At 44.4% G+C, this 23,893-nt stretch overlaps 1 protein-coding gene across 3 annotated transcripts in view; it reads left to right on the top strand.

Annotated features, from left to right (window-relative positions):
• The first annotated feature begins 484 nt into the window (after positions 1-484).
• The window catches only part of ATXN10 (ataxin 10), a 163,542-nt gene continuing 140,133 nt past the window's right edge, over positions 485-23,893 (top strand). For all 3 annotated transcript variants that reach the window (XM_038550220.1, XM_038550221.1, XM_038550222.1), the window contains exons 1-2: positions 485-774; positions 21,638-21,829. In XM_038550220.1, coding sequence (XP_038406148.1) covers positions 659-774; positions 21,638-21,829 — 308 coding nt within the window. In that variant the 5' untranslated portion in view covers positions 485-658. The remainder of the gene's footprint in view (positions 775-21,637; positions 21,830-23,893) is intronic.

Below are 23,893 nucleotides of genomic sequence, written 5' to 3'. Positions count from 1 at the left end.
CACATCTCTGGGTGCACCCGTCCCCGTCCCATCAGCCCCCGCACCCCCGCATCTCTGGGAGCATCCTTCCCCGTCTCCGTCCCATCAGCCCCCGCACCCCCGCATCTCAGGGCGCACCCGTCCGCGTCCCATCAGCCCCCGCACCCCCACATCTCTGGGTGCACCCGTCCCCGTCCCATCAGCCCCCGCACCCCCGCATCTCAGGGAGCATCCTTCCCCGTCCCCTTCCCATCAGCCCCCGCACCCCCGCATCTCAGGGCGCACCCGTCCCTGGACCCCCTCCCGACCAGGTCCCCCCTCCCCGACCCGCCTCTCTCCGTCTGGGGGAGCCCGGGCCCCCGGCTAGTCCTCTCAGACCCGCCGCCTCCTGGCGCCCCTCCCCTCTCGGCAGAACTTCCGCCCGCGCCCCCTCCTCTCAGGCGGGACTTCCGCCCGCGCCCCCTCCCTGCGCCGCGTCGTCCGGGTCGGCGCCCGGCGGGAGGCTGGGCGCGAGTCCGCGCGCTCTCCCCCCGGCCTGGGCTGCAGCGGCGCGGCGGCGGCGGCGGCGGCGTAGACCTGCGGCTGCGGGGCGCGCTCCTCCCCCGCCCGCGCTCCCGCCGGCCCTCCGCCTCCTCCTGCTCCTCGGCGTCGCCCGGCCCTGCGAGCTGCGAGCGGCAAGATGGCGGCGCCCAGGCCGCCGCCCGCCCGGCTGTCCGGAGTCATGGTGCCCGCGCCCATCCAGGACCTGGAGGCCCTCCGCGCGCTCACGGCGCTCTTCAAGGAGCAGCGGAACCGGTAACGGCGGGCGGCGCGGGCAGGCGGGGAGCGGGCGCCCCTGCTCGGCGGTGGGTCCCGCGGCTGCCCCCGCCCCCGCAGGTGTGGGCCGGGCGCAGGACGGGACGTTCCACCTGCCGCCCGGTTTGCTGGCCCCGCGCGCGCCGGGGGCCCGGCCGGGAGCGCTGGCCAGACCCGCGGTCGCGTAGCTGCGTCCTGGTGGGGTCGGGTCGGGCCGGGGGCGGGGCGGGGTCGCGGGGCACTGCTCGTGGCGGGCAGCATAGCCCAGTGCAGCGGCGCCCCGACTCTGCGCGACCTGCGTGGTTCCTGGCCTTCCAGGCTGTGCGCTCCGGGACGACTGCTCCAAGCCTTAACCTTTTTTGGGGGTCTAAAATGTGAATATAATGCATATTTTCGTTGCTGGATTGTACAGAGGGATAAATGACGTAAATAAAGCATGTGGAAATACAAAGTATACGATGCTCTGAGCCAGTGCTTGTTTGATTGTGTTCTGGTCTCTGGGCCTCCGTGACGTCCTCTGTTCAGGTGGGAATAATGTCGCACGGCACTTCCCTGCGAGGATTGCTGTAAGGATTAAATGAGATAATGCATATTAAATTCTTAGTATGTAGTACTTCACTGAATGTTAGCTGGCATTCTTATTCTTACCACAGTTAGTGATGGTTCCCCACGTGCCAGGTTTTGTGCTACGTGAAGTTGGAAAATGAAGTTCTTTACTGGGAAGTCCTGCTCTGGGGAGCCGGGGAATAGTTTTCTCGTGGGGGGGGGGGGTGTGTACACAGAGTAGTGAGAGCCCTGCAAGAACGCACAGCTAGACGCAGATTGGTCCAGATGGTCAATCTCTAGAGGCCCTTTGTAAGGATTTATTTATTTATTCAGAGAGACACAGAGAGAGGTAGAGACAGGCAGAGGGAGAAGCAGGCTCCATGCAGGGAGCCCGACGTGGGACTCGATTCCGGGTCTCCAGGGTCACACCCGGCCGGAAGGCAGGCGCCTAAACCGCTGAGCCACCCAGGCTGCCCCCACCCCCCACCCTTGATCTTTAAATGGGCCGCCTTGGTCTGAGCACTTCTGCTCCCTTAGATCACAGTAGAAGCAGTGAGCTGTTGAAGGAGCGGTCAAAGCCCAGGGTAGCTTCTGTGGGTTTTTTTGGAGATACGTTAATTGATAATGATACTCCTGGTTGGATTGTGAGTTAATACGTCAGCACATCTGTACCACAGTGGACCTTCCTTTTAGTCGATTATCATCTTTCAGCCATTTACTGAGCACCTACTCTGAAATAGGTTCTTTGCTGGGGCTGAGGTGAATGGGACATAATCCTTTTTTTTCAAGCACAACAGGGAAATTGCTGTGTGAAATTGTAAAGGGCTCTAGACAAGAAGGTGGTGATACAGAGGGAATTTGGATCTGTTGAATAGATAGTGGGCAAGGAAAGACTTTAGATTCATGGCTTACAGATGAGAGGGCTTATTAGAGCAGTATATATGCAAAGGGATTATATGCAGATTTTATAGGGTTCCAAGAAGATTAAATGAAATAATATAGGTGAGGTGTCTGGTATAGAGGAGGCATTCAAACACCAGGTCAGATGGAGATCAGAGGAGACATTCAAACCATTTTTATAATCAGTGGGATAAAATCCAAGACCTTGAGCCAGTTTACAAGGCCCTTCTTGACTGTTGTGAGGAGAGTCGATGGGGAGCCATTGAAGGTTCTTTCAAGGGAGTGGCAAGTTAAGTTGTGGGTATTAGAAAGAACTCTCTGCCATATGGGGGGATAAATTAGAGTGAGGCTAGAGGCAGGAGACTTTGAAGAAACTGATGCATAAGCCCAAGGGAAAGAGAAAATTGCCTGCATTAGGACATTGTTCATGGGGATGGATAGAATAAATACTGAAAAATATTTACAGGGTTGAAGGGACAGGCATCAGGGTCCAGTTGGATTGTTGGAGGAGAACGAGCAAATGAAGAAGCTTACCTCATTTGGCTTAAGGTTTTCTGGGTCGATGTCTTTGTTCCAGGCAGAGTTTGGGGACCAGGGACAGGTGAAGTGCTGTGCAGGTCTTGGGATGGGGAGGCAGAATTATGGTGCAGACAGCCCTCCGTGAGGGTTTGTAAGGTTAGGCTGTTGTTTTTGGTTCCAGCAAGTTACTAGTTTCTCTGCCACTGCAGGTGGACCCAGAGGGAGGATGGGACACAAAGTGAAGCAAAATGAGACCTCAGAGCAGCATGTAGAAAACACCAGACAAAACAAAAAACAGGCTGAGGAAAGAAAGTAATTGATGGAACAAAAGAAGAAAATCTTAGCTGAAGTAATGTATTTTGTGATACTTGCTGTATGTTTGATGTTACAGACACTAGCCTCTGTGGTAGCTGGAGCCAAGAGAAGCATCCTATAGCAGAAGAACAAAAACTTGGAACCCAGGTAGACCTGAACAAGATTGAGGCTTACATTTCTGGATTTACTTCTCATCTTGAAAATGGTTGGATAAAACTGCTCACTTTGCAGAATTTATCTTGAGGATCCATAACATTATATGTATAGCGTGGTGTTCCGTGCCATTTATTTAACAGAACCTGTTAAAAAGTGGTTGGATTGTAAGTGACCAAGAACCCAATAGTGTTTCATCTCTTGCTTTTTAGAAAACAGTCAAAGCTATATTAGAAGGGATATAATTTATTGTTGGGTTTCCAGGGAAAGGGACCTGAGGATCTCATTACAATTTCTAGCAACCTGCAAGTGAATGGAAATACTCATGTTCTATTGTAGTCATTTTAGATGTATCCATAAATTATTTGATACTCCATCCTTCAAGAGGAGGAGGTTAATTCCTCTTTCCTTGAGTGTGGGCTGAATTTAGTGACTTGCTTTTGTTATACTAGATTATGGCAGAAGTGACAGTGCGTGAGACTAGGTCCTAAACGACAGTGCAATTCCCTCTTTGCTCTCTTGAATCACTGACACAGTCAGCTGCCATGTCATGAGGACACTCAAGCATCTGTGCAGAGAACTGACACAGTCAGCTGCCATGTCATGAGGACCCTCAAGCATCTGTGCAGAGAGATCAGTGTGGCGAGGAATGTGATGAGCCATCTTGGAAGTGGATAAGCTTAGTCTAGGGGAAACCCTCAGCCCTCTGTGACCCTTATGAGACCCTAAGCCAGAACCACCCCACTCAGCCACTCCCAGATTCCTGACCCTCAGACCTGCGTGAGACCATAAGTGTTATTGTTTTTAACTGCTAAGTTTTGGGATAATTTATTATGTAGCAATAGATCATTAATATACCAATTTAAATTCTGCATGCTCTGGATTCTATAACCCACTTCTTGGATAGTATTCTAAACACAAAAGTCCATTGAAAATTGCTTAGAGTCGTAAAATACCAGTATTAAGATAGTACTCAGTGGGGCACCTGGGTGGTGTAGGCGGTTCGTCATTGGACTCTTGGTTTTTGCTCTAGTCGTGATCTCATTGTCATGAGATCCAGCCCTGCATTGGGCTCTGTGATCAATGTGGGGTCTGCTTGGGATTCTTTCTCTCTCTTCCTCTGCCCCTTCTGCTGGTTCATGCATACTCTTTTCTGTCTCTGCAATAAATAAATCTTTTTTTTTTTTTTTTTAAAAGGTACTACTCAGCTCTTTCTCCTCTGTGGAAGGTAATTTTGTTTCTTACCCATTAAATTTGTTTTATAATGTTTTGTTTAATGTACATATCTGCATTTTAAACTATATTTGACAAGTGATTTTTCTTGCTGTAATTTCTGAAAAAAGTAAGATATAAATACATTAAAGCTTCTATTTTTGGGTTTTTGCTGGAGGTTTTCCAACCCTTTAGTTACTTTCATGGCGTATCTCTACATCATCTCTCTTAATGATGTAGCCAGATCCCCATGTTAACATGTAGAGCCAAATGAAATTTGTTGTCATATTCTATACTTCTACTGTCCATTAAGTAGCCACTAGCTGCGTGTGGTGATTTAAAATAATTAGAAATAAGTGAAATGAATAATTGTGTTCCTTACTTGCACTAGCCACATTTTAAGTACTCAGTAACCACATGTGGTTAGTGGCTGCCCTATTGGTCACTGCAGATGTGGAATGTTTTCATCATTGTAGAAAGGTCTGTTGGATAGTGCTGCTCTATATTTTTTTCTATAGGGAAGATTATGTTCTGGTTCCTGAGTATTTCTGAAGTAATGAAACATTTGGATACTACTTTCTATAAATTATTCTCTTATGTAAACTAATACTTCCTTGTTCTTCCATATGATAAGCTTCTTGCATGAAGTGAGCATATCACATTCACTGTATCTCTAGCATCTAGCATGGAGTTGATAATCACAGGTGCTTAACAAATTTTTGTGGAACTGCTGGTATGTGTATAGCTTATTACTCATTGTGCATACTTGGTCTTTTCTTCCAGTCTCATGTAGAGAATGTATGTATGTATGTATGCTTATATATGTATGTATACGTATATTTTTTTTAGTTTCCCTCAGGATGGCTTATTTTTCCTTTTTAATCTGTTTAGTGAAAATTGTTTTTCTGTTTACTTTCTTCCAGGTTTTGTACATCCTGTTTAAAAGTGCAACTGTTTCCCTCCATCCTTGTGAACTCCATTGCTATATAAACTCTATTTTTTTAAGAGAGCACTTATTATATTTTAACATACTGTGTATTATTTGTAGTGTTTTTTTTTTTTAATTTTTTTTTTTTTTATTTGGTTCTCTGCCTCTTTCTATAATAGAAGGCCCAGGAGGGTAGAGATGTTTGGCTTTTGTTTAGATTATTCTGTTTGGATAATGCTTCTTGAATTTGATGTTTTTTATCAATACATCAGCTGGTATGTCTTCAGAAGTTTCTTCCCCATTCTTGCCGTTCCTTCTAGGACTCCACACACATGTTAAACCTTTCACTATATGTTATATATATTTTAAAGATTTATTCATTTTAGAGAGCGCGTGCATGTGCATATGCACACACGGGGAGAGAATCTTCAAGTGGATTCCCCGCTGAGTGCAGGGGTGGTTTTGGGGCTCAATCTCACGACCTTGAGATTACGACGTGAGCTAAAACCAAGAGTCAGATGCTTAAATGACTGAGCCCCCCCTTGGGCCCCTCACTGTATTTTATATGTATCATAGACTTCTTTCTCTATTGTCCCTTCTCAGAGCTTCCGTTTGAAAATTTGCTACTAATCTGCTTTCTAGTTTTCTGATCCTCTCTTCTGTTGTGTCTAGTCCCCTGTTGTCTGCTGTATTCTTAGTTTCAGATACTGCATTTTTGAATTATCATATTACAGAATGTCTCTGATTCTTTTTTAATAAAGATTCATTACTACTTGAACATATTAATTATAGTTATTTGAAAGAATGTGCCGTTGGGGCACCTGGGTGGCACAGCTGGTTAGGCATCTGACTCTTGGTTTCAGCTCAGGTCTTGATCTCAGGGTTTCAAGTTCAAGACCCACATTGGGCTCTCCACACTCGGTGTGGAGCCTACTTAAAAGCAGCACAAAAATGTGCTTGATGACTTTCTATTGTCCGTTTTTCTTGTGTTCAGTAATATGGTCCTGTCTTTTTTATTGAATGCTGAATGCTGTGTAAGGAGAATTGAGGTCATTTCCAGATGTCTTCCCTTTGAAGAATATTTGCAAACTCAAAACCATAACCTAAAAACTCTTTTAAGAATGATGGTAGAACAACTTGATATCTAATTGGAAAAAATGAACTTTGGCCCGCACATTGCACCATCCACAAAAAATACCTCAACATAAAAGCTGAAACTATAACGTTTTGGGAAGAAAACATGGGAGAATATCTTTGTGACTTGGAGTGTAGGTAAATATTTCTTACCCAGCACACAGGTAACACCAACCATCAAGAAAAAATTGACTTTATCAAATTAGACTTTATCAGAATTAAGAACTTTTACTCATCACAAGACACTATTAAGAAAATGAAAAGGCAAGCCATAAACTGAGAAAATACTTGGAATTCATGTATCTGACAAAAGACTTGTTTTAGAATATACAAAGCACTCTTAAAACACGATTATAAAAAGACAAACTCAATTAAAAAAATTGATAAAATCCTGTGCTTCACAAAAGAAGATAACAGTCTATAGGTGGCCAACAACACTAATGACAAGTACTCATTGTCATTAGTCATTAAGGAAATGCAAATTAAAATGAGATGCCACTTTACATTCTTTAGGATAGCTGTAACAAGAAAAAAAAGGAAAATAAGTGTTGGTGAGGATGTGGAGAAATTGGAACACTTGGACACGTTTAGTGGGAATGTCAAATGGTATAACTAGAATGGAAAAGATTTTGGTGGCTCCTCAGAAAGTGAATACGACTTAGCAGTCCCACTCGTAGGTGTGTATCATAGAACTGAAAGCAGAGGCTCCAACACATACTTATGTGCCAACGAGCAGTGTAGCATTACTCACAATGGCCAAAAGATGGAAACAACCCAAGTGCCTATCAGCAGATGAATGGATACACAAAATATGGACTATCCATATTAGCAGTGAGAAGGAATGAGGTGCTGATCCATGCTATGATATGGATGAACCTTGAAAACATGCTCAGTGGAGGAAGCCAGACATGAAAGGACAAATGTTATATAATTCCTCTTAAAAGAAGTACCTAGAATTAGACAAATTGGAGACAGCATATTAGAGGTTACCAGCAATTGGGAGTGGGGAGGAGTTAATTCTTACTGGTTATAGAGCTGTTTGGGGTATTCAAAAAGTTTTGGAATGATCATGGTGATGGTTGCACAACAATATGAACATAATTCAAGCCACTGGGTTTTATACTTAAAAATGGTCAAAATGGCAAAATTTATGTTAAATAGACAGTAGTTCCCTGCCTTGGGGACACATTCCAAGACCCTCAGTGGATACCTGAAACTGTAGATAGTATACTATGTTTTTTTGCTATCCATACTATCTTTGATGACATTTAACTTAAAAGTTAGGCATTGTAAGAGAGTAACAGCACTAACTAATAGTAAAATGATGCTTGGGTGGCTCAGTGGTTGAGTATCTGTCTTGGGCTCAGGGCGTGATGCCAGTCTGGGAATCGAGTCTCGCATTGGGCTCCTTAGGGGGAGCCTGCTTCTCCCTCTTCCTGTGTTTCTGTCTCTGTCTCTCTCTGTCTCTCATGAATAAATAAATAAGATCTTTAAAAAAAAAAGTTAAATAGAACAGTAATAGCATACTGTAATAAAAGTTATATGAATGTTGTCTTTCAGAATATCTTATTGTGCTGTATTCACCCTTGTGATGATGTGAGAAGGTTCAATGTCTACATGATGGGATGAAGTGTGATGAATGACGTAGGCATCTGCTTCTGGACTGTGGTTGACTGCGGTAACTTAAACTGTAGAAAGCGAAATTGTGGATGTAGGGGACTACTGTGTTACATTTTACCATGATAAAAAAATTAATAATATACAGAAATCCATAAAATTATATACTTGAAATGAGTACATTATATGCTATGTAAATTATATTTCAATAAAGCTTTTATTTTGAAAATTTTTAAATTAATTTTTGAGAGAGTAGGAAAGAGAGACAGAGAGAATCCTAAGGCTCCATATCCAGTATGGAACCCAATGCAGGGCTCGATCCAGAACCTTAAGATCATGATGTGAGCTGAAATTAAGAGTGGGATGCTTAACTGACTGGCAGTCAGGCGCCCCTCAGTAGAGCTTTTATAAACAAAACCGTAATGAGATAGCTCTGCATACCCATCAGAATAGCTAAAATTAAAATGACTGACAAGCATCAGATTTTGGCGAGGATGTGGAGCAACTGGAACTCTCCTGCTTTGCTGGTGGGAGTGTAAATGGTACACCTGCCTCGGGAAACATTTTGGCAGTTCTTTGTAAAGTTTAACATATACCTGCCTATGACTAGGTATTTACCTAAGAGAAGCAACATATGTCCACAGAAGACTTACTATTTTTTTAATATATTTCATTTATTTATATGAGAGCACATGGAGGGAGGGGGAGAAGCAGACTCCCGGCTGAGCAGGGAGCCCTACACGGGGCTTGATCATAGGACCCTGGGATCATGACCTGAGTCAAAGGCAGATGCTTCACTGACTGAGCCACCTAGGTGCCCCCACAAAAGACATATAAAAAGATCCTTGTGGTAGCTTTATTGATAATAGCCTTAGAAGCACCTCCAATGACCACCAGTGGGAAATGGGTAAAAGTGTTTGGTAATTTAAATGAATGAACCATCGATACACACAATAGTGTGGGTGGATCTCAGTGGCATACTGAGTGAAAGAAGCCGGACACCCAAGTATGTAGTGTGTGATTTTGTGTTTATGACATTCTGCAATTGGTAAAGCTAATCAGTGGTGATACAGATCTGAACAGTGGTTGTTGAAAGAGGTTGGGGATTGATTGGAAAGGAACATGAGGGCATTTTCTGTAGCAAAAGAAACATGCTGTATCTAGGTGGGGGTATTGGTTGCTTGGGGCATGATTTTGTCCCAACTCCCCCCCCCCCCCCCTTTTTAAAGATTTTATTTATTTATTTATTTATTTATTTATTTATTTATTTATTTATTTATTTATTCATTCATTCATTCATTCATTCATTCATTCGAGACAGAGAGAGAGAGGCAGAGACACAGGCAGAGGGAGAAGCAGGCTCCATCCAGGGAGCCCAATGTGGGACTCGATCCCGGGTCTCCAGGATCATGCCCTGGGCTGAAGGCAGGCGCTAAACCGCTGAGCCACCCAGGGATCCCCCTTGTCCCAACTCTTAAACTGACATTTATGATTTGTGTATTTTGCCGTATGTAAAATTGTATCTAATTTTCTGCCCTTAAGGTTCTACCCTTCTCACCACTCCACAAAAGAAAATGGGTATTAGAATGCATGCCTGGTAGGGTTGATGTAGGTATTAGAGTGTGCTTTATGTAGAGAGTCCAGAACAGTTTCTGGTATATGGCCAGTGGGACGTTGCAGGCTCTAGCCAGAGTCCAGAGTGAAAAGAAATGTGCGGTAACTCTTGACAATTTTGTGTATTTTTGTTTTTATTTTTATTTTTTTTCATTTTTAAAGATTTTATTTATTTATTCATGAGAGACACACAGAGGAAGAGACACAGGCAGAGGGAGAACCAGGCTCCATGCAGGGAGCCCGATGTGGGACCTGATCCTGGGACTCCAGGATCACGCCCTGGGCCGAAGGCAGGCGCCAAATGCCGAGCCATCCAGGGATCCCCAGAATTTTGTGTATTTTAAAGTCGTGCTTGCAAAGTCTTCAATTTCATCTCATTTCCACAATCAGGTTCTTGTTTTAAAAGGCTTATGGAACTGCCTCTGAAACTTTGGAATGAGAAGTAGGTATAAAAACAAACTCAGGGGAAGGAAAAAAAATGGTTTTTCAGATTTAAGATTTGGGCAGTGATTTCATGCCACAATTTTAATTCCTCGGTACAAAGGTGTTTAGCAATATTACATAATTTTAAGAAGCTGTAAGAATTTCTGGTAAAAAAAAAAAAAGCAAATGCTTGAAAGCAACAGTGTTGTGACTTAGGCAGAGGATGGTAGATGTGTTTGCATAGAATGACTGCTTTAGGAGCTGACATTGATAACATCCTTAGTGTGCACTCTTTGGAAAAGGAAATTGAAGCTTTTCATTAGTTTTCATCCTAGTGTTTTTGTTGGTTTGTTTGCTTATTTTTAAACTCATGACAAATCAAAACCACAAATACGTAATAACCTCAGTGCCTTTATGGAAGATGATAGAACACATGATCCAACCCAGTACCCATGCATTTCACTTGCAAAATCAACAAACATGAAAGTTTCCTCTTGTACTCTCAAAGTTCAAAACACTACTGATACGGTTAATGCCCTCTGGATGGGAGCACATTAACCTACAAGGTAGCAGCTTGAAACCACAAACATTTGTTATTTCACACAGTTTGTGAAGGTCAGGAGTTGCTTGGCTGGGTGGATCTGGCTTAGTGTCTTTTCTGTGGTCACAGTCAGGCTGTCCACTCGGTCAACCTGCCTCTGAAGGCCTGACTGGCTGGAGGCCCGATCCCAAGGCTTTGGGCGGGAAGCTTCAGTTCCTTGCCGCATGGACCCTCCCCTAGGGCTGCTCACGCCCTGGCAGCTGGCTCATTCCATGGCAGCGATGCAAGAGAGTGTCCTCAAGGTGGACGCTGGAGCTTCTCTACAATCTTGGAAGGGACCTGCCCTTTCTCCTGTGTGTTGTCATGGTCATGGTCACGGTCATGGGAGGGATCACACACCAGGGCTGAACACTGGAGGTGGGGATGGTGGTGGGAAGGCTCTTTGTTTCACTGTCCAATCCCATTCTTCCCTCTTGACTTCATAAATGATACACCGAATACTCTACAGTGTGCAAGTGGTATTTACGTTATGTTTGTGAGCTGCCAGTTACATCATTACCTCCAGCTGTTGTAAAGCATACCAGCAGGGGAAGTCATAATTTACCTACCCTTTCTCTTGCTGATGGGTATTTGGATTGCCTTGGATTTTTGGTAATTCCTACCATACTCTTTCGTCTCTCAATTCAGGGGAGGCCCATCCTGGTGCTTACTGGCTCGTGTTGGCCATAATGGCCACGTGGTGGCGGGCACTTCTGCCCGTCCTGAGTGTGCTTCGCCCTTCGGTCGTAGACCTGATTGTAGCTGAGCATTTATATTCAGTTTTTGAGTATGGACATATGTGTTGTTTTAAAGCAGGGCTGCATATTTATGTATTTTAAAAATAACCACAAGGGACGCCTGGGTGGCTCAGGGGTTAAGCACCTGCCTTCAGTTCAGGTCGTGATCCTGGGATCGAGTCCCGCATTGGGCTCCTTGCAGGGAGCCTGCTTCTCCCTCTGCCTGTGTCTCTTATGAATAAATCTTAAAATAAAAAAAAAAAATAACCACTATTACATCATTTGGAATGGAGGGGGGAGATGGGTCAGGTGTGACAGGCATCTCTGATGCAGCTCCTGGTCCGTTTTGAGTGCTCTTTACGTGTTGAACTGCATAGTGTGATGCGCAGGCAGTGGCTGTACTGAGAACATCCCTTCTAAGCGCTGTCCTGGAGCCAGTCAGTAATGATTGTCCTGGTTACTCCAGAGCTTTTAGTTTGGTTTACTTTGATGCCTTCACACATGCCCATGTTTAGCAACAGTAGTTGATATAGTGTAAAGAGCTATAGTCAGCACTTAACAGGGCAACAGCTCAAATGCCAGAATACTGAATGTCTTATGCCTTCATTCCTTTGTGCATACACACACCTGATTTTCCCTCAAGATTTAATGACTGTTTCACTTTCTACTGAAAGCCTATTTTGATCTTCGAGGTGCTTCCTGCCCTGTGTTCCCTGTGGCGCTCTGTGCTTCCCTCTCTGAAAGAACTTCCTATGGTGCTGTAATCACAGAGTCACCTGCTGGTCCCACTAGAATCAGGTCAGCCTGAGGGCAGGCTTCTCCTTAGTTCCCTCAGTACCTTAGTTCCCTCAGTACCTTAGTTCTCAGTACCTGCTTAAAGACCTAGCACAGAATGAGCACTTGATGGTGTTCTTACTATTTCTTGAATATTTAATTTTCTTGAGTCCTTAGATATAAAGAGGGAGTGTAGCAGAAAGATTCTAGCAAGAATAGAAAAAATAGAATAGAAAAAAAAATATGACAGGGGACTATAATTTCAAGAGGTAAAAAAGTGCCTTGGTATTTCTAATTGCTTGTATAACTATGTTGATGAACTTTCACAAAGGGAATAGGATGAGCACTTGATGGTGTTCTTACTATTTCTTGAATATTTAATTTTCTTGAGTCCTTAGATATAAAGAGGGAGTGTAGCAGAAAGATTCTAGCAAGAATAGAAAAATAGAATAGAATAGAAAAAAATACCAAATATGACAGGGGACTATAATTTCAAGAGGTAAAAAAGTGCCTTGGTATTTCTAATTGCTTGTATAACTATGTTGATGAACTTTCACAAAGGGAATAGGATGAGCACTTTAGAGGTCAGCGTACTACCGAACTCAAAAATAAACCTGTCTGTGTACACACATACTCACATACTCCTAGGTTTTCCTCAAACGTTACTGAGCCTCCAGCCAGCAAGAATCTTTGCACCAAAAACAAAAAATGAAACAAAACGAAAAACCCAAAAAATCCCGCACGCGTCGTCAGCTTAGCTAAGGTCACCATATGGCATCTTGACTCAACCATGATTCAGATCAGTTTTGTTGAGAGAGAACATCAATTAAGTCACACTATAAAAAGCACTTTTCAGGGTAGGATGACAGTTCCTTTTATTTTTACCTAGGCCATGAGCTGGAAGAGCACATGGAACTAATTGGTAAGGTGTTCTGACTCAGCTTCAAAATACAGATGTGGTCAGGGTGAGCCACCCCTCACATTCAATTATCTCAAATGGACAAAACAGACAGGAAAAAGTCGGAGCCAGCAAGTCAAAATAAATAAGGTCGGGGCTGTGACCACCAGTGCCCTCAGAGCAGAATTTCTCAGCTCTCCATGCTTCTAGTCTTTTGTAGTGGTCCCCGGACTGTGGGCAAGGGAACTCACTCAGAGGCGCAGGAGCCCTGGGCTTGGCTACGCTGAGTCAAGCTCTCTGCTGGCTGCGGGCCTGGCCCTGTCGTGTCAGAGCTCAGGAGACCATGTGCAAGCCAGCGAGGCTCTTGCTGCAGCCTCGGAGCAGAGTGTGTGTGTGTGTGTGTGTGTGTGTGTGTGTGTCTTGGGCTCACTGAAGTGCCTGGCACGGAATACGCAGGATTTAAGGGTTAGTAGCTGTTCCCGTCATTGAGAATTTTGCACAGCTTTATCAAAGGACATTAAAGAAGACAAATGGTAAGACAGACCATTATTCCATGATGGAAAACCTCAGTAGCGTAAAGACATGGATTCTCCCCGAAGTGACTTGTGGTTTCAGCGCCCCTGAAAATAAAATCTCGGCAGGGGTTTTGGTAGCAGTTCACAAGCTGATTTTCTCATTTATATGGTGAACTAGGTTCTCTGTTCTCCCCAATTCCCTTAAGGCTTTCTATGAACCTTTTCTGATGACTGGGCTCTTAAGACCCTTCTTCGCGTGTGCCCTCTGCAGAATTCTCCACTTCCTCATTTTCTTTTCTGAACATTGATCTTCGTGATCTAAGTGAAACATGGCTTGCCTCTGAGGGCTGCGTTTCTGGGAGGTCTTCCAAGGCTGTTCTCTCTCTCCAGTGTGCCCTGGGCTTGAAGGCATGCTGGACGTTCTCGGCCTTTTCCTCTGGAACCCTCTAGCCTCCATTTCATGCCGTCAGTGTGAACGTGTGTGGTGGTGTTTAGCTGTTTGAGGGCTGCGTGGGTCACTTCACTGTGTTCCTTGAATGAACTTCAGGTCACTGTTAACGGTACACTGCCCGTCTTTTAAATCTTGGTCGTTTCAGTATTCACATAGATCTCTCCGGCCTTCTCTCCGTCCGTGATATTGACCTCCACCCCACGTAACCATACTGCCAGCACCATCTTGGCCTTGTCATTAACTGTAGCTGCCTTCCTGCCACAGTCTCAGCTTCAGGAGTCCCACTCCTTCTAGGTCACCTCCCCCAGGGGTCTCCAGCCCCACCAGGACCTACAGTCTGTTGATCTTACTATTTCTTTTTGTTTATTTCTATTTAAATTTTAAATAGGCTCCATGGTCACTCCATGGTCAGTGTGGGGCTCAAACTCACAACCCTGAGGTTAGGAGTCACATGCTTTACTGACTGAGCCAGCCAGGCGCCTATCTTACAACCTCCGTTTCCTGTCCCTTTTGTTACTCAGGTTTACGTTTTCCTCATCTGCTTTTGATTGATGGGTCCGTAATAAAAGCATTTGCTTTTGTATCCACCTTCAGTTCCCTTTCTCCTTTCTTAGCTTTGCCTCAGGCTTCCCTGGGACAATTCCAGCTCTGATTAAAGCCACCTTGCTGTGTCCTCTGTGCCCAGGTAGCTGAGCAAGGCCGGAGAAAAGTTACGCCATTCTCGCTGGTCTCACAGTAAGTTGACAAACCCTCCATGACAGTGCTAATGGGTCTGTCTTTACCTTGATCACTAGCCTGCCTTAGTTGCCCGGCAGTCATGTCTCTCCCTGGTCTATTTGGCCTCTTGCTTTCCTGGTCAACTATGTCAACTTGATTTCCTTAACTTTCCGTTGTCTCTCCCTCGTTCTCATTCCAGGCTTCCTATTTTACTGAGAAAAGAGAAGCAACCAGAAGGTAATTTCCAGGACTCCCCCTCACCCTGTCTCCCAGCTCCCTGTGTCTGTGCCCATCACCTGCCTTCCCTTCTGTGACTGTGGATGAAAGGTCCTGCTCTGATGCCCCTCCCCGCCAAGACCTGTACTCAGTTTACTCCCTTTTGCATTCAGTGCTCCAATAATCACCCCCCCCCCAAAAAAAAATCATCATGAGGTTTTTACCCTTTCTGTTGGATTATTTTCATAAATTTAAACATCTGCTATAATGTTTCCCTTTGTGGGAAAACTCTCTTCTATTTCCCTGAGCTGTGATCTCATTTTTCTGCTCCCTTTTGTAATGGAAGTTTTCTGAAGAGTGATTTATATTCACCTACTTTCTCTAGAACCCATTCCATGGTACTCACCAGCAGTCCTCCTTTTCATCTCTTCGCTCCCCTGACCTGCCAGCTGCATCTGATGGAGTGGCTCACATCTTTCTTCTTGAAACACTCCCCCCCCCCCCCCCTTTGCACGCCACCACCCTCTTCTGAATAAGCCTCCCTCTTTGGCTGTTCCTTCCTGGCTCCCAGGACTCAGTCCTCAGACCTCTCTCCTCCCTCTGCCTACTTCGCTCCCCAGTGACCTTGTTCAGTCTCATGCTTGACCATGTTTACTCTTCATGTGCTGGTGGCTGTAACATTTTGCCCTGGCTGCACTTCCCTTCTGAACTCCAGGCCTGTGGATTCCTCTGCCTTCTGCATAATTCATCATTTCTAGTAAGCACCTCCAGCATCACCGGTCCCAGCCTGCAGAGCCCCTCAGCCCCCGGATACCTCCAGGCAGCCTTCTCCCCTTCAGTGCACAGCACAGACCTTTTTCCCAGTGTTGCTCAGGCTACAGTTCTGGAGTCCTCCTTGAATCCGTTTTCTCAGAGATAGCCGTCATGACAGATTTGTCATCAGATCCCATCAGCTCTTCAAGAATATATCCAGAGTCTGACCTCTGCTTACTCGCTCTGCTGCTGCCAGTCTTTTCCAAGAACAGTGTCCTCACTGGTGTCCTGGTGCCTTCTTTTCCCCCACTATGGCCGAACCATTACAGAGTAGTCAGAGGGGTCCCTCAGGATGCAGGGCACTAGAGCCCTCCGCAGGTTCCTGGCATGATATAAGCCAAAGTCCTCTGGGCTGTGTGGTGCGGTTCCGTCTTGCCTCTGACTCAGGTTACCTTTCCATTCCCTCATCTGGCTGCCTCCCCCTCCCCATGAGCCCTTCGCCTTCCATCCATGCTCGTCTCCCAGGGAAGTACCAGTGCCTCCTTAACTGTCTCCCGTTCTGTGCTCAAATAACCACTTTTTTGGATAAAGGTTTTATTTTATTTTTTCTAAGATTTAAGATTTTGTTTATTCATGAAGACACAGACAGAGAGGCAGAGAGAGAAGCAGGCTCCCCATAGGGAGCCCAATGTGGACTGATCCTAGTACTTTGGGATCATCACGCCCTGAGCCGAAGGCAGATGCTCAACCACTGAGCCACTCAGGCGTCCCTTGAGTAGGGTTTTAATAAGGTTCTTAAAGAGGCCTTATATACAAAACCTTTCTCTGCTTGAGAACATAAAGACATTCTCTGCATATTTTCTTCCAAAGCTTTATGGTTTTGGCTAACGTATATTCCTAGATGCATCCGGAGTTACTTTCTTTGTCTGGGTATACAGGAGAGGATCCAGTTCCATTTTTTCCATATGGGAAGTGGTTGCAGCAGCACCACAGAGTGGCCCAGCCCTGCAGATTCAGTGGCTGTGCTGTCACCTGTCAGGTTTCTTTGAATACAGTGCTGTTCCTGGACACTCTGTCCAGTGGTTTATTTTTCCACCTGTGTGCCAGTTTCACCCTTCCTTGGCTTCTTTGAGTTGGCATCGTGCATTTATGATTCAGTTCTGATGAGAGGTGAATTTTGACTGTATTGGGCACAGTGGGAACGGGGGAAGCATGTCATTTTGAGGGAGGGTGGGGAGAGGATGGATATGTGTGGACTCTTTAAAGCAGGGTTGCCACTTCTGGCCCTCCACCTTTTATGAATGTCCATATCTTTTTTTTCCCCCTTAAATGGCCTGTGAGTGGTTTTTACATTTTTAAATAGTTAGGAAAAATAAACTTTGTGGCACCTGAAAATTGCATGAACTTTAAATGTCAGTGTCCGTTAAGTAGAGCTTTATCAGTACACCAGCTGTGTTCCTTCACAGAAGTTTTGTCTGTGGCTGCTTTTTTCCCCAATGGCAGAGTTGTGGAGCAGTGACCAGAGATTGTCAGGCCCTCTGGTTCCAGAGTGTTTACTAGCTGGCCTTTTCTAGATAAATGGATTGGTCTGGGCTGTCAGGGACAGTGTGAGTTCCACATGGAACAGAAGAGAGAAAGAGTATAAAAAAAGAGTTTGAGGTCTGCAAAGATGAATCTCAAAATTCTGCCCCAGGCTGTTTCTGGCAGGAGAAGTGAATCTTTTTATTTTCTGTTTTATTTTGTTCAATCTAGCCCGGTCAGAGATCAGTAAGCAGAGTTCCGTGGTTTTAAATAATAACCAGGGATTCTTATTTTAATCTGGGAGCTTGGGCGCATCCTAATAGATTTTCTCAGTGTCAGTGGTTGCGCTGCTCTAACCCACCCATGCTGGTTTTTCACTGAACGGGAGGTATTAGAATCTATCTTTTCTGAAGCAGAGAAGTCTCAGCAGGGCAGTGCAGTGATGAGCCTTTGGTTTCCTCTTCAGGAGAAGGTCCCGCCTGATGAATTAACTGTAAAATGTGTGTGCACACAGTACGGCAGACCTGTCTAATTTCTGACATACGGTCATAGGGAGTTTTCTTTAATTTTACTCAGACGGGACTTGCCAAGATTAAACCTACAGATCTGTTCAAACTTGAAGGAAATGAAATTCTATCTTTTGTAGAATTCAAACCCTCCCTCCCTTTTTTTTGTTCTGTAATGTAACATTTCATTTGTGTATTGTCTTCAGGGTATGCATTCCTATGTAATAGGAATGTCTAACAGTTGAATTTTAATTGTCCTCTAAGTACTTTCTGCCTTCTGTGAATAAAGTAGCTAAGCTTTTTAAAGTCTGTGAATATTTTGTGTTAGTTTGGTTAAAGCAGAAATGACAGCAATTACTGTTATTAATAGTAACATTTGTAACACGGGAACGATTGATCTTTACTGTTTTACTGTCGTTAATCATTTCATATATTTAGCTGCGTTGTCTTGACAGTGAACTTAGAACTTGAAGACAGGGTACATTAGGGTTGCTTTGGATCTGTTATACCAAATAGCTTTCTTTCGAGGCTGCCAAGGAGCCAAGAAGTATATACAAGACTGTTAGATGCTTTCATAGAGTTCTTACTGGCGGTGAGTGAAAGCTCTTTCTGTCCACATCTGATGAAAGTTGTTCGTGTATTGTATGCAAAGATGGTGAATGAAGTCTATAACCATTTATTATGTGGCTCTAGAGGAAATGGTATTTTCCTTCTGCCCTTTATAGGGGAGCCAGACATCTAACAAATAGTCTCTGTTCTCAGGAAATTTAAAATACAGTCCATTGGGCCACATTCCCCCCTTTAAGCTCATCCATTGTATCCTGTGTGGAGGAGAAATTAGATGTTTAAGTATCGGTCAAGAGGTCTCTACATCTCACTGAAAACATGACCTTTTTTTGAGGATAAAGGAGATACGGAGTCAAGACTATATGAATTTCTTAACAGGAATGGAAGAGTCAGGATTCCTGGGTGGCTCAGTGGTTGAGCATCTGCCTTTGGCCCAGGGCATGATCCTGGAGTCCCGGGATCAAGTCCCACGTCAGGCTCCCTGCATGGAGCCTGCTTCTCCCTCTGTCTGTCTCTGCCTCTCTCTCTGTGTCTCTCATGAATAAATAAATAAAATCTTAAAAAAAAAGAATTAAAAAAAAAAAAAGGAATGGAAGAGTCAAACAGATGTCTTGATAGTTCCCTTTCTCTGGTTGCTGTTGCCCCATGTGCTAATTTTACCCTGCTCACCTTGGCCTGGCGACTGGCTCAGGGTGCACGCTCAGTTATGCACCTGTGAGGCAGGCAGATGCTACCGAGTGTGCAAATGGACATCAGTGTTGTAAACTTGAATAAATACAATTAGTGAATGTCCTTCCTGGGCCCTAGAGATACAGAGAAAAATAGGACAGGCTCTGTTTTCCCAAGATTTATGGGCTAGCAGCATAGTTGGGTTGGAGAGGCAAGTATAATCTAATGTGGATAAGTATTAGTCCAGTCTTACGGAGGGAGTTCCAGTGGGATGTAGAGGTGGGAACTGTTCTGCCTGGAGTAGCAGAGGAGTTTCACCAGGGCTTGGAGTTTTCAAAAGGCCTCCATAAGGAGACACAGGATTTTCCAGGCAGAGAGTTGGGTGGGGGTTGTGTGGAGCATGTATTCTGGGGAGGGTACATGTTTGAGCAGACAAAGAGGGTTGCTAGTGCTTGGTGTTCCCAGGAATTCATGTGTGTGCAGCCTGGGGAGAGCAGATGACAGTGATCACAGTCCCAAATTATTTTCTCTTCCCATCTCAAACGTGAAGTGCCCTGTGCTGCCTTGATACTTTTCTAACAACTATTAATAGTTATTTTGACTTCAGGAATATTATGATTGGCCTTAGCTCAGTTAAACATTTTTGTTTTGATTAAAAGTGTAACAAAGGAGAAAGGCCTGGTACCTATGTGTCAAATTATCGTGTAGCATTGGGAATTATTCATAGGATGGTTCATGAACTTACTAATTGTTCAGTGCTTGGAATATCAGTTCTCCAATTTTCCCAAGAACAATCCTTTTTTTCCATCTTGCCTTTGCATCTACCATAGTTTGAGTCCAGAGCTTTTGATGCGCTTGATATCAGTGTTGAGTAAAAGAGATGTTAGGGTTTCAAAGAGCGGCTTCAGGGAAGACCATTCACGGTAGGAACGTGGTACTGTGGGAGGGTAGCTCACAAAGGACCAGGGGGGATAGGTCATGTTGGCTCTTATCACAGGTGAGATGACACCATCTTTGTGCAGTGGGGGCAGATAACGAGATTTTTTCTTTGTTGTAGAAATCCTGATCATGCTTGGCATCCTTTGAAATGTTTAAAACTCTTGGGTATTAGCATGTTAACATCTGCACTGTATTTAGTACTCCTTAAAGATGTCTCGAGAGTGTTCGTGAATTTTCTTTATGGCAAATTGTCATTGAAAATGGCTTATGTGTGTAATTGTTTCTTACAGTTACTGAGACAGGGTAAGTAAGTACCGTACCATTGGGCTCTCACGGTTTTATTTGGTCACTTGGTCACTGATAAATAATGTAATGTACATCCTCTGTCCGTGAGGTAAAAATGTGCCAGTTGCAGTACAAGGACTTGGGCCTGAAGTGCAAGGAGGGGCGTGTCTCTGGGCTTTGGGCAGGGAGAGATGTGTAGACGGGCTCTGCTGGCACCCAAGCTGGCAGTGACCCAGGGGGTTTGGTGTCAGCGGTTCCATATGAACTCTCGGTTCCCTGATAACCTGGCGCAGTGTGAGGAAGAGGTGGAGAGTGCTGGGGTTCCATGACAGGGCCAGAGGAGAACAGTCATATGGTCAGTGGGAATCTTCGAGAATCTCTTCAGTTGTCTAGCAGAGCAGTTTTTCTTCTGACCATAAAACAGAGGGCTGTTTCTTTAGGAGATTCATGGAATGAGGAAGTTGGCTTGCATTTTGGTGCCATGTTGCACAAAAAATTCTTATCTTCATAGCTCTGTAATGATAGCCGGTGCAATCCGTGCTTCTGGCATGAGAGGCATGTGGGAACTGAGATGCCCAGAGGGACCGGCCACAGATTCATTTTTCTCCCCTGGGCATGTACTCTAGGCGGAAGGGTGCCCTCACTTGCTTGATCCCTGCCTGCTCCCCCTCTCCCCCTTTGCCTCTGTTTCTTTCTCCCCCCAGCTCTCTCTCCCTCTCACCCCCATCTCTATCCCTGTGTCTCTGTTCCTTTTTATCTCCCTCCTTCCTCCCCTCTCTCCCTCCTCCTCTCTTTCCCTCATCTGTGCAGTTGAATATATACAAGCTCAGCACAAGTGTTGCTAGCTTCTCTGTATCTAGAGATTGGATAGCAGGCTGGCCTCCCAGACAGTTTAATGAATAGTGTTTCTCATAATGGTACTTGAGTACCTATTGGGTCGCACTGGGAAATGGTTATTTTCTCTTTCTAGAGCGTAGAATATAGATCTTCTGTTTTGATTAAGGATAGATCCATAAACGCAGACCCTCACCTGAAACTGGTATTTGGGTTGTCACAGGGAGTGACAAGTCAGACTGCTTCTATAGGAAACCTGGCTCTCCTCATTATTAGCCCAGTAATATGGGCAAATTACTTAAATTCCTCTCTATTTCCATGGTCTTTAATTAAATAATACATGGAAGGGTTGGTAAGAATGGTGCCTGTCTAAGCACTCTGTGTGTGTAGCTCTTTATTTTGTATTGTAAGTTTAAGGAGCTAGAGCAGACAGGTCTGGCCCACTTCCCTGCAGAAATAAGTATAAGCAGTCTTCTGAATAGGATATTTGGAAATTAGATTTTTTCCCCTCTGGTTTGTAACATTTTTATCCCTTTTCAGAGAAACTGCACCCAGGACTATCTTCCAAAGAGTCCTGGACATCTTGAAGAAATCTTCCCATGCTGTCGAGCTGGCCTGCAGAGACCCATCCCAGGTGGAACATCTGGCTTCTAGCCTGCAGCTCATAACGGAGTGCTTCAGGTGTCTGCGAAATGCTTGTATCGAGTGTTCTGTGAACCAGAATTCCATCAGGTAGTGTTCTTTGTAGTAACAAATGTACCTTTGATTGTATTTTCTTGTGTGTATATATGTGTGTGTATATATATATGTACTGGTCTGGTGAGAAATCGTTTTGGTATCAGGTATTATTACCCAGCGTTAACCATAGGCTAGGATTAGTCTCCAGGGGACAGGCTCTCTGCAGTCTTGCCACAGTTGTAGACGAGCATATACATGGAATGACATATAATAGAGTGTTTCTAACCTTAGGGGTTATTTTGATATTGCTGATGCGTTTTGAGGTATTTGGTTGTAGAGATATAGCACAGTGATTTTAATAACTCCCATCTTGATTCTCTGATCCCAGATCCTGCCTTTCTAAAGGCATACGTAGTTCTAGACCTCACTTTATTTAGTTGTAAATATTTTAATTAGTTTTAGTGTTTTAATTAATTACCCTTTTGTTTACTTTGAACAAGGAGCGTGGTTTGTAGATTTCTCAGATGACCTAATTTAAAATTTCTGAAGACCGTGTGGAGTTGCAAGGTCTCCTTCCACCTGTTTTATAACATGCATATTTTTGAAAGAAGTTAAGATGAACGAGAGAATCTCCAGGTGCCGTTCTTGTTTTGCTTGTTGCTCTCCCCTCCCGGAATGGAGCACCTTTCCTCTTTGATTTAATGGAATCTGCTTTTTATTACACATTTTCGCTTGAGATGAAGTCAGAAGCCACAGAGAGCACGCTTGCTTTTCTTTCTTGGACTTGAACGTAGACAGAGCCTCCAGGCCTCTCTGTCACTGCTGTGGTGGGTGAAGCTGGGCTGGTCCAGAAGTCACTCGAGGGACCTGCTTTGCTCCCTAGACAGTCTTATACCTGAGGCTTTGATGTGATGAATGAGATTTTTAAGATCAAAGGAGAGGGGGGAAGAATGCCAGGGTTGTTTAATACTCAATGGACCCTGCTGTCCATTGGCAGGTAAATGCATAGGAACAGTAATAATGTTGCTAATAATAGTTAACGTTTTAAAACATAACTAGTCATGTGCTAGAAGGTGGGCAGAGGCTGTTTTGTTTTGTCCCTTTCCTGTGATGGGGGAGGGAAAGGCAAGCCTCAGAAATGCTGGCTTGGGCCTTGCCAGCCTCGTGGGGAAGAAGGCAGGCATTTGGTGGGCTTGCCCTACACCCTGGGCTTTGTCTCCAAGGCTTAACTGCAGTGTCTTGTTTTATTTGTAGAACAAATCCCAGAAATAGCATACTGCTATTTTTCCACTTTTACAAAAGAAGAGACTGTGACTCGGGTTAAGGAACTTGTCTGATAGTCTCTCATTTGGGGAACATTCTCTCTGACTCAAGAGCTCAGGTTAGGAGTGGTGCTGTGACTGCCCCAAGACACCCGCCAACCCTGTTGCGTGTGCTGTCCCTTGAGCAGCCATGGGACCCTGAATGAGGGCCTCAATCCTTCTGAGAACCAGTCTTCTCCTCTGTACGTCAGCGCAAGCAGTGTCTCCCACCCAGGGCTGTCGGGCGTTTGAAATGAGATTACTTACATGATTGCCTACTGTGCTGTGCACCTGGTCTGCCCCGGAACTGTGTTTCTGCTCCTCAGGAACTATAGCGCAATAAAAGTATGGTGATGATATAACTGTCTTAGAAATTAATTTCTTTTTCTGAGTGTAAAAATAATATGTACACTATAAAAATTCAAACTTTGCAAGAATAAATACTGTGGTGAATGAAAAAGCAGCTGTCTTGTAGCAGGGCCATCAAAGCAGGCACTCTATGTGGCCATGGTATATGTGTCATGTGCAGCCATGGTTGGGGAGAAACGAAAACGAACATATGAAGACGTTAGTTTTTCTGCCTCTTTCCTTCTAGGACTAGATTGTTACTCGCAGTTGATTTTTATTTTTATTTTATTTATTTATTTTTTTTATTTTTATTTTTTCCGCAGTTGATTTTTAGCAGGAAATTCCAACCAGGTAGGACATCAGCTCCTGGAAAAATCATTTTTCCAGTTAGAAACACAAAACATTCTAGGCTGACTTTAACAACAGTCACTTATCTTTGAGCCTGTCAGGATTCAGATTGCAGCCATTA

The sequence above is a fragment of the Canis lupus genome, chromosome 10, assembly GCF_011100685.1.
Source record: "Canis lupus familiaris isolate Mischka breed German Shepherd chromosome 10, alternate assembly UU_Cfam_GSD_1.0, whole genome shotgun sequence".
Taxonomy (NCBI): Eukaryota; Metazoa; Chordata; class Mammalia; order Carnivora; family Canidae; genus Canis; species Canis lupus.
This window is presented reverse-complemented; position numbering and strand designations above follow the sequence as displayed.